This window comes from Saimiri boliviensis, chromosome 3, assembly GCF_048565385.1.
Source record: "Saimiri boliviensis isolate mSaiBol1 chromosome 3, mSaiBol1.pri, whole genome shotgun sequence".
NCBI classification, from domain to species: domain Eukaryota; kingdom Metazoa; phylum Chordata; class Mammalia; order Primates; family Cebidae; genus Saimiri; species Saimiri boliviensis.
In genome coordinates this window covers 52,040,212-52,054,837 of record NC_133451.1, presented here as the reverse complement: position 1 = coordinate 52,054,837, position 14,626 = coordinate 52,040,212, and the positions used below count along the sequence as shown (strand labels likewise).

The 14,626-nt window shown below is 41.5% G+C and overlaps 1 protein-coding gene across 1 annotated transcript in view; it reads right to left on the bottom strand.

The window, feature by feature from the left end:
• The window catches only part of SRP72 (signal recognition particle 72), a 34,733-nt gene extending 22,888 nt beyond the window's left edge, over positions 1–11,845 (bottom strand). The window contains exons 1-6 of the mRNA XM_039468579.2: positions 11,693–11,845; positions 9,646–9,766; positions 7,518–7,641; positions 5,141–5,284; positions 4,950–5,061; positions 1,701–1,732 (exon numbers count right to left, since the gene is read on the bottom strand). Of these exons, the coding sequence (XP_039324513.1) occupies positions 1,701–1,732; positions 4,950–5,061; positions 5,141–5,284; positions 7,518–7,641; positions 9,646–9,766; positions 11,693–11,801 (642 nt within the window). The 5' untranslated portion in view covers positions 11,802–11,845. The remainder of the gene's footprint in view (positions 1–1,700; positions 1,733–4,949; positions 5,062–5,140; positions 5,285–7,517; positions 7,642–9,645; positions 9,767–11,692) is intronic.
• Between the last annotated feature and the right edge of the window lie 2,781 nt (positions 11,846–14,626).

Genomic DNA, 14,626 nt, shown 5'->3' with positions numbered 1-14,626 from the left:
TTTGTTTTCAAAACCATTATGCAGTTCTGTTTGATGAGGAATTGATAAAACTTAAATATTAAAGAGAAAAACTATTTGCTGGGCATGGTGGCTCACACCTATAATCTCAGTGCTTTAGGAGGCTGAGGCAGGAGGATCGCTTGAGGCCCGGAGTTTGAGACAAGCCTGTACAACACAGCGAGACTCCCATCTCTACAAAGAAGAAAATAATTAGCTGGGCATGGTGGTGGTACTCAGGAGGCTGTGGTGAGAGGATTGCTTGAGCCAGGAGTTTGAGGTTACCGTGACCTACGATCATACCACTGTACTCCAGCCTGGGTGAAACAGCCAGATCCTGTGCCAAAAAACAAACAAAGGCCAGCATGGTGGCTCATGCCTATAATAGCACTTTGGGAGGCAGAGGTAGTCGGACTGCCTCAGCTCAGGAGTTTGAGACCAGCCTGGGCAACACAGTGAAACCCTATCTCTACTAAAATGCAAAACATTAGCCAGGCCTAGGCAACAGAGTGAGACTCTGTCTCCAAAAAAAAAAAAAAGGAGAGTGAACCATGAATTTGAAAAGAGACATAATTCAATGTAAATCATGCTGAATACTCAGAAAGACATGGTAAAGGTAAATTCCTAAAAGAAAGTTACTGTCTAATTGGTGAGCCAAAAAATGTCAAAAGAGATTCGTTAAAAAAAAAAAAAATCTAGCCGGGCGCGGTGGCTCAAACCTGTAATCCCAGCACTTTGGGAGGCCGAGGCGGGTGGTTAAGAGATCGAGACCATCCAGGTCAACATGGTGAAACCCCGTCTCTACTAAAACACAAAAAATTAGCTGGGCATGGTGGCACATGCCTGTAATCCCAGCTACTCAGGAGGCTGAGGCAGGAGAATTGCCTGAACCCAGGAGGCGGAGGTTGCGGTGAGCCGAGATCGCGCCATTGCACTCCAGCCTGAGTAACAAGAGTGAAACTCCATCTCAAAAAAAAAAAAAAAATCTTTAAGGACTCTATAATGAAAGTGTTTATCAACTGTCTTTAAGATATTGTTACACTTAAAACAACAACAAAAAAAGTTGGCTGGGCGTAGTCGCTCATGCCGATAATACCAGCGCTTTGGGAGCCCAAGGTGGGTGGATCACCTGAGGTCAGGAGCTTGAGATCAGCCTGACCAACATGGTGAAACCCTGTCTCTACTATAAATAGAAAAAAAAAAAAAACTGGCCGGGCACAATGGCACGTGCCTGTAATCGCTGCTACTCCTTAGGAGGTGGAGGTTGCAGTGAGCTAAGATGGTGCCACTGCACTCCTGCCTGGGCAACAGAGCAAGACTCCATTTCAAAAAAAAAAAAAAAAAAAAAAAAGTAGAAATTGGGAATGTTGAATTATGTCATTACGTAAGAAATACACATGGAACTCCTATGAGTAGACCCATCTTCAAAGACCTTAGCCCTACATCCTAAAATAGGAGAATAAATTTACACTGTATAAATTTATAATTAAATATTTAAGGTATATAAATATATTTTGTATTGTGATTTCTCTCTCTAATAGACTTGATCAAATAACTGATCAAGAGGGTGGTTTCTTGTGTGATTCCTAATTATTGAATCGCCATCTTTTAAAAAAAGTCAATAAACAGTACAATGAAGCCTCTCAGTAATTTATATTAGTTAGAAGTATAAAATTAAGGTTTAACAATGATGGAATACTTACAGCATCTTCTGATAATGAACGGCGGCAAAGATCTATACAAGAAAAATTGTTTTAAAAGCATTATTGCTGGGTAAATCCCATTTCTTTCACTATTTCAAAGAGCAAGATCTAAATTCCTAGACAAGTTTCCAAGATAAGCACAATAGCAAGCAATTGTGAAATTCACATTAGTCTCAAATATACTACATATACATTATTAGCCTCTAACTTTCCTAGCTCTTGGTCACTTTTATTTGTTGTCTCTATGCTAAAAACATTTGGAAAGGGCATTACAAAATATAAACGTAGTAAATGTTAATTGTAAAATATCAATTATAGGAAAGTATAAAAATAAATAATCCTACCACCCAGAGATAAACACTGTTAGTGTTTCAGTTATTTAGTTTTTAAATATTTTTTGTTCGTTTTAAAAGTTAGGGTCTCACTCTGCTGCCCAGGGATGCTACACAGCTCACTGCAGCCTTGAAATCCTGGACTCAAGTGATTCTCCCACCTCAGCCTCCCAAGGAGCTGGGACTACAGGTGTGAGCCATCATACCCAGCTTCATTTTATATAAATGCACAGCTCCATTTTAAAATGAAAGTGAGATACTATTTGAAACCTCCCTTCCCCATTCAATATCCTGTGGACATCTTTCTGTTTACAATAAACATAGATCTACATTACTGTATTTTTTAAAAATGTTATTGGTTGTAATGATTGTATAGTAATTATTTTGTGATTATGGTAAAACTTAGCCAATCCTTTAATAGTACAGAAATTCATGCTGTTTCTAAATTTCTGTTCTTATGAATATCCCTTCAATGAATATTCATAGACGCATGCATAAATTTATCTAATCATTTCCTCAAAATAAGTTTCTAGAAGTGAAATTATTGGATCAAAGGGTATGCAAATTTTAAAATCTGCTACACGTCACCAAACTGCTCACTGAGAAGTCTCTATTACTCTTATACTCAAACCTGCAATGTATGAAAATATTGTTCATTGGGTATGATCGAGAAATTGTAATTCTTGATCACATTTAGCTGAGTGCACCCAGCTAAATATGCTTTTTTTTTTTTGTAAAAATGTGGGCTTACGGCCAGGCGCGGTGGCTCATGCCTGTAATCCCAAGTACTTTGGGAAGCCGCGGTGGGTGGATCACAAGGTCAGGAGTTTGAGACCAGCCTGGCCAAACAGTAACACCCCATCTCTACTAAAAATACAAAAAAATTAGCTGAGCTTGGCGGTAGTTGCCTGTAATCCCACCCACTTGGGAGGCTGAGGCAGAAGAATCTCTTGAACCCAGGAGGCAGAGGTTGCAGGGAGCTGGGATCACGCCACTGCACTCCAGTCCAGGCAACAGTGTCAGACTCTGTCTCAAAAACAAACAAACAAACAAAAAACAAGGGCTTACTCTATTGCCCAGGCTGGTATTGAACTGCTAGGCTCAAGCACTTCTCTTGCCTCGGCCTCCAAAAGTGCTAGAATTATAGGCATGAGCCACTGCAGTCAGCCAAGGAATTACAATTCTTAAACAGGTTTTTCTTCTCATGATGCTCTAACCTTTGCTCTTACTTTAACCTTCAACATTTAACAGTGAAACTTTGCTCATTTTAACCCCTAATATTTAATAGAAAAACAGACTTTGTTTCACCTTTTTTTTCCATCCCAATGACAACTGCAGTCTCTACATCACTTTTACAGCTTCCAGGGAAAATGAATGCACAAGCAAAGTCAAAATGTTTCATGTGTTAATAACAGACATAGTTCTCTAATAAATTAATTTTTTTCTTAATTAAAAGCTTAACTAAGTGCGGTGGCTCGTGCCTGTAATCCCAGCACTTTAGGAGGCCAAGGCAGGCAGATCACTTGAGGACAGGAATTTGAGACGGGCCTGGCCAACATGGTGAAAAACGTCTCTACTGAAAATACAAAAATCAGTTGGGCATGGTGGCACATGCCTGTGATCCCAGCTACTTGAGAGGCTGAGGCATGAGAATTGCTTGAACCTGAGAGGTAAAGGGTGAAGTCAGACAAGTTCTCACCACTGCACCCCAGCCTGGGTGACAGAGCAAGACTCTGTCCCCTGCTGTGGCCCACCCCAAAAAAGCTTCGAAGCATGCAAATATTACATACAGAAATATACCAAATGGACTTAAAACATGTTTGAGGCCAAGCGCCATGGCTCATGCCTGTAATCCCAGTACTTTGGGAGGCCGAGGCAGGTGGATCACAAGGTCAGGAGTTAGAGACCAGCCTGACCAACATGGTGAAACCCTGTCTCTACTAAAAATACGGTAATTGGCCAGGTGTGGTGGCGCATGCCTGTAATCCCAGCTACTCAGGAGGCTGAGGCAGGAGAATCACTTGAACCCCAGAGGTGAAGGCTGCAGTGAGCTGAGTGAGATTGCACTACTGTGCTCCAGCTTAGTGACAGAGTGAGACACCATCTCAGAAACAACAAAAAAACAAAAACAACAAAAAAATGTGCTTGAATGGTGCTATCAATACATAAATGTAGTATATGTGTGTGCACACACATAGGCCCACCAGGTTATTTCTTGAATACCTGTTTAACAACAATAACAGTAACAAATATTTACTGAATGCTTATACTATATGCCATGTACTATTATAAATGGTTGACATTTATTAACTCAATTTACATATAGCATTCATAGTAACTTGTTCAAAACCAGCTCCTCAAAATTCAAATTTCAAGGTCTGGTATGGTTGGAAATGGACTAACAGACTGGTGTAGGGATTAGAAATATAGGAGACATATGGTCAAAAAGAGAAAGACTTGGCTGGGCATGGTGGCTCATGCCGGTAATCCCAGCACTTGGAAAGGCTGAGGAAGGTGGGTTACTTAAGGCCAGGAGTTCGAGATCAGCCTGGCCAACAGGGGGAAATCCTGTTTCTACTAAAAATACAAAAATCAGCTGGGTGTGGTGGTGTGCACCTGTAAGCCCAGCTACTTGGGAGGCTGAGTCAGGAGAATCACTCAAACCCGGAAGGCAGCGGTTGCAGTGAGCTGAGATCGTGCCATTGCACTCCATCCCGGGTGACAGAGTAAGACTCTACCTCAAAAAATAAAAAAATAAAAAAAAGAAAAAGAAAAAGACTACATGAACTTTGAGAAATTGTCACTGTATCAATAACTTGCATTTAATAATTTCACAGAGGTCAAATGCAATTTTAGAAGATACTCTACAAAGTTATATGCACATTATATTTACAAATACGTTTAACAAACTTCCAACCTTCAGCTTTTTGCAGGATTTTCATGGCGTGGTTCAGCTGGCCTTGGCCTATCAGCGCACATGCAGTGTTGTAGCACAGCTCATGTGTGCCTTCTTGGAAGCCCAAGTTCTCCTGTCAGGGGACAAAATACCAGTTAAATACTAAACATGAGTATTACTTCATGACTGTATGGGTACACAAGGATACTCACTGGAACCACTTTTTCCCAATTGCTCTGAGCTGCAACAACTGCTGAAAGGTTTGTTTTCCTCTCCTCATCATAATCATCTTGGGAGTTTCGGACGAGATCTCTATATACCGCTAAGCATTCATCATAGCGTTCCAAACGGTATAACTGAATAATAAATAGAAAGTAAAAAATCAGAGACAAATATGGTGTTATGTCTTTTTTTTTTTTTTTTTTTTGAGACGGAGTTTCGCTCTTGTTACCCAGGCTGGAGTGCAATGGCGCGATCTCGGCTCACCGCAACCTCCGCCTCCCGGGTTCAGGCAATTCTCCTGCCTCAGCCTCCTGAGTGGCTGGGATTACAGGCACGCACCACCACGCCCAGCTAATTTTTTGTATTTTTAGTAGAGACGGGGTTTCACCATGTTGACCAGGATGGTCTCGATCTCTTGACCTTGTGATCCACCCACCTCGGCCTCCCAAAGTGCTGGGATTACAGGCTTGAGCCACCACGCCCAGCCGGTGTTATGTCTTTACACCATACAAACCTTTTCTGGAACCATTAAGTAGGAATTCTAGTTCAGCATAACGTAAACAATCAACTGTTTATGTTTTATCATTTTTAAATTAGTTCCGTGTACTAGTAATACTTCCAAAAAGTTACTTTTTGAAAATACTTTTATAATCAATGTTTATTATACTGCAGACCTATAGAAAGGATTCAGTTGAGAAAAGTCATTTTCTTTACTTTTCTTCTTGAAGTTAGTTAAGTCCCTAAATAGTTGTGAAAGAAAACCTTTCTACAGAATTCAACCCTGTTACCTAGATCTGAAATTACAATAAAAATATTTTTCCACAACACAAAATAATTAGTAAAACAGTAACGAAATTAAATGTTAAGAAAAACACTTAATGTTTCCTAGGAGTTCACCACAATCTTCATTTTCTCTTTCTCAGAAACCAGCTGTCACACAGGTCAGTCTCAAGTAGACACAACAGAATTCCCAGTGATTTCATTCAACTTGTGCTGAAAGAACAACTGCCACTCTAGGTCAATTAGTCCACTATGTTTGACACAGATTGGTGTCCTTAATCAACCTCAAAATGCTAGAATTACCCTGAAGTTATCCAGTTTACCTTAAAAGTTTTTTATAGACCTACAATCCACGAATTTGTCCAAATCTTTCCTCAACTCATTTGTATTATTAAATTCATACTACCTCCTGAGGACAATAGATTCAATGCAACATTATTTGCCCTAAATTCACATTTGAATGTCTTTAAGAGGAGGCTAAGTGTAATGGCTCATGTCTGTAATCCCAGTACTCTGGGAGGTCAAGGCAGGCAAATCACTTGAGGCCAGGAGTTCAAGAGGAGCCTAGGCAACATGGCATAATCCTGTCTCTACTAAAAATAGAAAAATTGCCTGTAATCCCAGCACTTTGGGAGGCTGAGGCAGGTGGATCACCTGCCTTGAGTTTAAGACCAGCCTGATCAACATGGAGAAACCCTGTCTCTACTAAAAATACAAAATTAGCCCAGTGTGGTGGCACATGCTGGTAACGCCAGCTACTCAGGAGGCTGAGGCAGAAGAATTGCTCGAACCCGGGAGGCAGAGGTTGCAGTGAGCCAAGACTGTGCCATTGCATTCCAGCCTGGGCAACAAGAGCAAAACTCTGACTCAAAAAAAAAAAAAAAAAAAAAAAATTAGCTGAGTGAGGTGGTGCATGCCTGTAATCCCAGCTACTAGGGAGACTGAGGCAGAAGAATCATGTGAACCTGGGAAGCAGACGTTGCAGTGAGCCGAGATCATACCACTGCACTCCAGTTTGGGCAAAAGAGCAAGACTCTGTCTCAAAACAAAACAAACAAACAAACGAAAAAACTTAAGAGGGTTTTGCTTTCTCTAATACACATATTCCTATCCTCTTGTCATTAACAGCCCTATTTCGCATTAGGCTTAATTTTATGTCTCAAAATACTTTAAAATATTTTTACGATTTCATGGGCTAGAAGCATCTAAATTCTTATCTATCATGATATCCTTTATTTTAAACTTAGAGCAAAATATTAGTGAAATACTATTTCAAATCTGTGTAAGTACACAAGCTCAATGTGCTTCATCTCTCTAACTAAAAAGTCCAAATTAAACAGACTAGTTTTTTCATTTTCTTTGAATTTCTAATTACCCTGAGGAAGTCATTTGTTCATAGCACATTATATATGCAACTGTTTGTATGAAGATCAAGAAGAGGGAATATATTCAAACCTCAAGGACTGCTTTGGTGGCCAGTTTTGTGGAGCATCAGGATGGGCTGGGTTTCCTCATCCCTGCTCCTTGCTAGAGGTAGTCATGCTCATTCAGGATGATTGTCAACATGTATTTAAAAGCAGTAATTACCACTTGTCCATAAAGCTCCTTCAGTTTGTCTGTCTGCTGGGTGGAATTTTCTATTGTCTTCAAGGCATTCTCAATTCTGTTCAGTCTGTACTCGCAATATGCCTTTTCAAAGGAGAGAGAGTTACTGAAGAAGGAAAAAACCAGTATCTGATTATTATCTAATAATGCAATGTGCCCATTATTTACCAGACACTGTTCTAAGCTCTGGATTTAGTCCCCAAAACAGATGAGAAAACTGACAAAGGTTAGAGGCTTGTCCAAATATCAGACAGCTTGTAAATGTATATCAATCAAACATATAATTAAGCATTTATCAATTTCCCTAGCATCTCTTTCATGAATATTCTTATTAGAATTATTGGTCTTTTGAAACAAACTTTTAAGAAGGAAATCACTCATCTGCTAAATAATTGTCTTAGATATAAAGATAATCTGAAGGTTGTTTTAAATGGGTTGTTTTAGAAGTTTCTTAAATTCATTAATAAAGCAATAAGCCACATAATGCTTCTTTAAACTTGTTTAAGAAATAATTAGCAAAGAAAAAATAACTAGAAATCTTAAAAGAAGTACTTGTAACCAAACAACTGGTAAACACTACTAACATACACACATTTAAAAATTCATCTACATTAATGTGTCACCTCATTGTTGATGTTTCAACCATAATCCATGAGGAAAAATATCTATCAAAGCAAAGAACAATGTCCTTTATTTACTTACCTAACAAAAAATTTACTTTTGGGCCAGGTGCGGTGGCTCATGCCTGTAATCCCAGAACTTTGGGAGGCTGAGGCGAGCGGATCACTTGAGGTCAGAAGTTCGAGACCAGCCTGGCCAACATGGTGAAACCCCGTCTCTACTAAAAATATAAAAATTAGCCAGGAGTGGTGGTGCACATGTGTAATCCCAGCTACGCAGGAGGCTGAGGCAAGGGGATCACTTGAACCTGGAAGGCGGAGGGTGCAGTGAGACAAGACGGGGCCACTGCACTCCAGCCTGGGCAACAAGAGCAAAATTCGGTCTCAAAAAAAATTTATTTTTATAAATATTATTATCTAAGACTCGTTAACAAAACGTTTTTGAAAATGTCTCATCTCACAAAATAGCCCAAAATCAAAACACTGAATTTTAGCCCAAACATATTTAATAGGAGAAAAGCAGCATTGCCTCTATTTCCCTTTTATTTTTAATAAAGTTTAAAATTAATTTTTAATCTCTAACACAATTATATGGCTCAAATATAAAAAGAAAAAGAGATACACTAAGAGGCTTTATTCCCACTGCTACCCAAATCTAACCTGTTCCTATCATCTCCTACAAATAACTATTTATTCATTGTTTCTCTTTATACTGTTTGTTTTGCAAATACACATGTAAATTTTTATATCCTCCTCCTCTTTTAAAAGGAAGTATACTATATATTGTTTTGCACCTTATAAACCAGTATCCCATTAACATGCTGCAAACTTAATTTCAATACATATTTTTCTGGAGCCTATGTATAACAGTAAAGAAATTTCTACTGAGTTATTCTCCCTACATCCTCCTCATAATTATACCCCACAACTCTCTATGGTTCACCTCCTTAGTGGTTCAAAGGGAAGACAGTGGTTAGAAAAAAAAAAGGGAGGGCTCCCTAAGGATGAAAGGAACAACAAAAAAAAGTTACTAGTACTCCTTCCAGTTTCAGAAACACTACTGACAAGCAAAAGGAACAAGGTAAAAAAAAAAAAAAAAAAAAATCAGCAAATAGTCGGGAAAAAGTCATGGAAGAGAATACGACTATAGTAAGTCTTTCTTTCTTTCTTTTTTTGAGACAGAGTCTCACTCTGTTGCCCAAGCTGGAATGCAGTGGCACAATCTCGGCTCATGGCAACCTCCACCTCCCAGGTTAAAGCAATCCTCCTGCCTCAGCCTCCCGGTGCCACTACGCCCAGCTAATTTTTGTAGTTTTAGCAGAGACAGGGTTTCACCACGTTGGCCAGGCTGGTCTTGAACTCATGACATCGTGATCCACCTACCTCGGCCTCCTAAAGTGTTGGGATTACAGGCGTGAGCCACCGTGCCCAGCCGATAGCTATATTAAGTGTTTCTAATAACTGTACAAGCAACTAACTAAGTCACTTACTTGGCTAACACTTTGGTGTGAGTATTGATGACATTCAAGGCTTCCTTGAAACTTCCATTCTGGATAAGGCATACCACTTTACAATGCAGGGCAGTTACATCATCTTTGTTGCTCTGTAGTACTAGAGAACAATTTTAGGAAAGTCATTTTTAAATCCATTTCCTTTTCACATTTTGACTAAATTTTCCCATCCTCTACCTCTGAAAGCTAAATTTCTAATTTTGCTGCAACAGAAATAATTGGTCAAAACAACCAGAAGAAACAGCAAACAAAACAAAACAAAACCCCCCAAAACAGCTAATCTTCACTTTTAACTTAAGAAGTGACAATACGGAGAGTTATAGATTAAATTTTCAATGAAATAAAGATTCCCAATATGCATGTACCAAGAAAGTGCAGTGAAATAAAGAAGAAGCAATGTCTCCAGATTTTTCATCTTGAAATGCAAGCTACATCCTACATATTTCATTACTTCACAGAGAAAAAGTTCAGGTAGAAGTCAGAAGCAAATGACCTAGGTTTGGTGCAAGCCTGCCACCAAATGCCTGGGAGTCTTGAGCATATCACTTAACAGCCAAATCTCAGTTTTATGAGCTACAAAATGATTACAGAAGTATTACCTATTTAATAAGGTTACTGACAACATGAAATGAGAATATTTTGGAAAAATAAAATAAATTATAAAGTAGAATGCAAAGGCAATTTATCTTGATGGCAACATTTCCAAAAATCATTAAAATATTCCCTTTTCACCTAAGACAACCAAAGAGAAGTATAAGGAAGAACTCAGGTGGCAAGTTTCGATGCTAACAGCTGTTCAGTGTTAAAATGACCAGGATCATAGTGACTCTTGCTCCTGTGCAACTACAGAAGTCCAATTCTCAAAGAATCAGAATTTCTACCAATTAAGAAAACACACTGGTGACCAAGGTTGACAACCTTTGCTGATTAAAGAGTTCCTGCAAAATACTATACTACTACTAAGCATAGAGTACTGGTTGGAAAGTTAAGAGTTAATTCAAAGAAATTTAGGGATCAAATAACACTAATTCGTAGCTATTTTTCTAAATGTCTGAAATCACCAAAAGTGCACTATGGGCACAATCACTAATGTTCACGTTAACCCAGCACTAGAGTGTTGAAAATTATTTAGATAGGTTTCTATGTTACTGACATACCTTTTATGTTACTGCTACTCTGAACAGCTAAGCCCTGCCTTGGTAGTTACATTTCCAAATCTAACATGCACAGGCTGTATCTTCAGTACAAAAGAACTGTGCACCGCCGAGAACATTAAGTAGCATGGACATATTCTAGATATGCAGGAAAGAATAAAAGAGTATAATGAATTAAACCTCACACCAAAGGCAGCAAAACCTGAAATCCCTTACAGGGCCAAAACCAAAAAACAGACCAACTTTTCTTCCGACATTATTTCAAGTGTTGGTGCTTCCACACACTAATTTCCTAGCTTAATAACACTGAAGAGATTCTAACTATGGGAATGACAGGCTTGACATCCAGATCCAGCCCCTTCCTCTCGCGCTGTGGAATCCATACAGCTTCCACCTTGGCAGCAACAGCTTCTAAACTACGTGTCCCAAGCAGGTTCCTGCCCCTTCAGCGGCCAAAGAAAACAAGCTCCCTGAGCAATACAGTCTGGATCACTGCGCTCAAGATGAAGAAGAAAAAGAAGCAATGCGGAATATTTGTGAAATAAAGCAGAAGAGAAGGAGTCAAATAAGAAAACAGTTTGAAATGGGCCCCGGGAGCTGCGGTCTCTTTAAAACCCTCTCTCGCTTCCCGTGGGGGCTAAAGAGGGAAGTACACGTGGCTCTAAGCAACCAGGGACCCCAGGCTGGCCTGGTGGAGCGAAGGGGTGCGATCGGCATCTGCCGGGCGTTCGGGCCCGAGCCAGGCGCTGACTCGTGGGGGGGTCTAGGGGGTCTCCCCTTCCCGAGCCTACCGGAGGTGGTCGCGCGTGCCGGAAACAGGCCGCATCCTCCCGCCGGCCTGGGCCCGCCTTAGTGCCCACCCCGACACTTACTCTTATTGACGGTCTTGAGAGCGCGCGTGAAGTCGCCGTTCTGGCCATACCGGTTCACTTCACTCCACAGCGCAGGCACTGAAACCCCCCCGCTGCCGCCGCTCGCCATCTTGGAGGAGACGAGGGGAGGGGCGGGGCGACCTCTGCCCCGGAAGAGGATCTCCTAGGCAGCCAAGTGGAGGAGGAAGCCGGCGATTACTAAGCGTCGCGGGGTTGGGAGCGTGTTCAGCCCCGTGGGAGCGTCTTCAGCCCCGAGGCAGCGTCAGAGATCGTAATCTGCTCTCGTGGCAAGAAATTTGCACGGATAGAGTTGATACAGCTCCCCTGAAGTTGGCTGGGAGGAAAGAGGTGTCGGACTCCTGGACGGGGTTGGGAAACGGTCACCAGTTTCGATTCAAATCAGCGTGTTTCCAAGAGACCGCCATGGTCGAGGCAGCGTCCTGGTGCCACGGTGCGGGGCTGGACGATCGTTTGTAGGATGTAAATAAAAAGGCTATGAGGTGGTTGAGGGAAAGGGATTTTGAAAGATGATTAGGAGAACTTGGGTTCTGGGGAAAGTAGGGGAGGACATTCTGGCAGAGAAACAAACGTGAGAAAAGATAAGAAGGCAAGAATCGCCCGTTACAAAGCACGTTTGGTGAAACCCTTTGGCTGGCTGGCTCCAGTTCGGGAGCTGTCGGCAATAAGCTGGAAGTATGGGGTGAAAATGCGCGGGTTCAGTTCCTGGCTCTGCGACTCACTAGACGCCGGACAATAAACAAGTTACTTCGCTTCTGAGAGCCTGTTTTCCCGACTGTGAAATAGGGATACTATATTTGTTCTAAAGATGTAAAATAATACATGCATGCATCTGGCACATAGTAAACCCTCAAGCAACCTCAGACAAGGTTAGGGTTTGCTTAAGACGTTAATATCACGCTGTGTTCAAATGTACGAAGGGAATGGATATCTATTGGGTACACTTGATGTGAGTAATTTTTTATTTTTATTTTTTAAGAGACGGTAATCTCGCTATGTTGCCCAGTCTGGTCCGGAATTCCTGGGCTCAAGCAGTCCTCCCACCACATTCTCCCCAAGTGTCGGGATTACAGGCATGAGCCACCACACCTAGACTATGTGAGTGATTCACTTGATGTGAATTTTATCGTATGTATTTTTTTTTTTTTTTTTTTTTTTGAGACAGAGTCTCACTCCGTCACCAGGCGCTAGGCTGGAGTGCAGTGGCGCGACCTGGGCTCACTGCAACCTCTGCCTCCTGGGTTCAAGCAATTCTGCCTCAGCCTCCAGAGAAGCTGGGACTACAGGTGCGCGCCACGACGCCCAGCTAATTTTTTGTATTTTTAGTAGAAACGGGGTTTCACCATGTTGGTCAGGATGGTCTCGATATCTTGACCTCGTGATCTACCCGCCTCGGCCTCCCAAAGTGCTGGGATTACAGGCATGAGTCACCGCGCCCGGCCTTAACGTATGTATTTTATTGAATGGCCTGCTCTTAAGACTCATCTTGTCATGACCTTCACAACTTCTACTTCCTCATTCCCTGGGCAACCTAGCTTCACCGCCCCCCCCAACCCGCCACCGGGAAGTAGTCTAGCTCTGTCACCCAAGCTGGAGTGCAGTGGTGTGATCTTGGCTCACTGCAATCTCCACCTCCTGGATTCAAGGGATTCTCCTGCCTCAGTAACTCCCAAGTAGCTGGGACTATAGTCACCACGCCCGGCTAATTTTTGTATTTTTAGTAGAGATAGAGTTTCACTCTGTTGGCCAGGCTGATCTCGAACTCCTGACCTCAAGTGATCCGCCTGCCTCAGCATCCCAAAGTACAGGAATTAGAGGCTACAGCTGTGAGCCACTGGGCCCGGCCTTGCTAACTTCTTTTTGTCTTTCAGCCTTTCTGGTTGAAAGTTAGTTTGAGGAAACATTTGATCTTGTGGATTGGGTATCATTCTGGTTATTCCTCTTAGAACAGGGGTCCCCAACCCTGGTACATGGTCTGCGGCTTGTTAGGAACCAGATGGCACAGCAGGAGGTGATTGGTGGGCCAGCCAGCAGTACTACCTGAGCTTCTGTCAGATCAGCTGTGGCATTAGCTTCTCAGAGAAGCTCAAACCCTATTGTGAACTCGGACTGCAAGGGATCTAGGTTGCTCACTCCTTATGAGAATCTAATGATAAATGTAATGAGCTTGAATCATACTGAAACCAACTGTCCCTCCCCAACTCCCTTGGAAAAATTGTCTTCCTTGAAACCAGTCCCTGGTGCCAGAAAAGTTGGGAGACCACTGTTTTATAAGACTCTCTACTTCTGAGCACTGATAATCAATTAAGGCTTATCTCACTCTGTTGTGGACTATCGTTCTGAGGCCAAGGAACCATATTTACCTTGCTCACTGCAGTATCCCTAGAATTTAGCATACTGCCTGGCACGGGCATTCAATTGTCTTGAGTTTTTACTTCATATTCCTTGCCTAATCTGTGAGTTCCTTGCCATGTTGTTGTCTGGTCATTGCAGTATTATACAATGCAAAGAGCATGAAGGGTGGCTTGAACTCTAGGTGCAGGAGGGTGTAATTCTTGTGAATTAGTAAAAATCGTGAGAAGGGCTTTAGACTTTTACTGACTAGAACTGTCACAGATTTCAAGCCAGTTGTTTAGATTTCAGGGGTTGGGAGCTCCAGGTGACATGGTATACCCAAAATGTGCGAGAAAATTGGGTACATAAAATTTTATTATTCTGATGAAATGTTTTGTAGATTCCATTGTATTCTTCATAGGTGTTTATGTCTACCATCCCCTCCAAAAGTTAAGAGCCACTGCCCTAGTAGTAGTTTTTAGAACAGTGACTTTATATAAGAATTGGCAGTTTTGGTTTCTGTATCATTCTGATCCCATATACTTTTTAGCTCTTAGAAATGCCTCAGAATTCCTGCCGCTG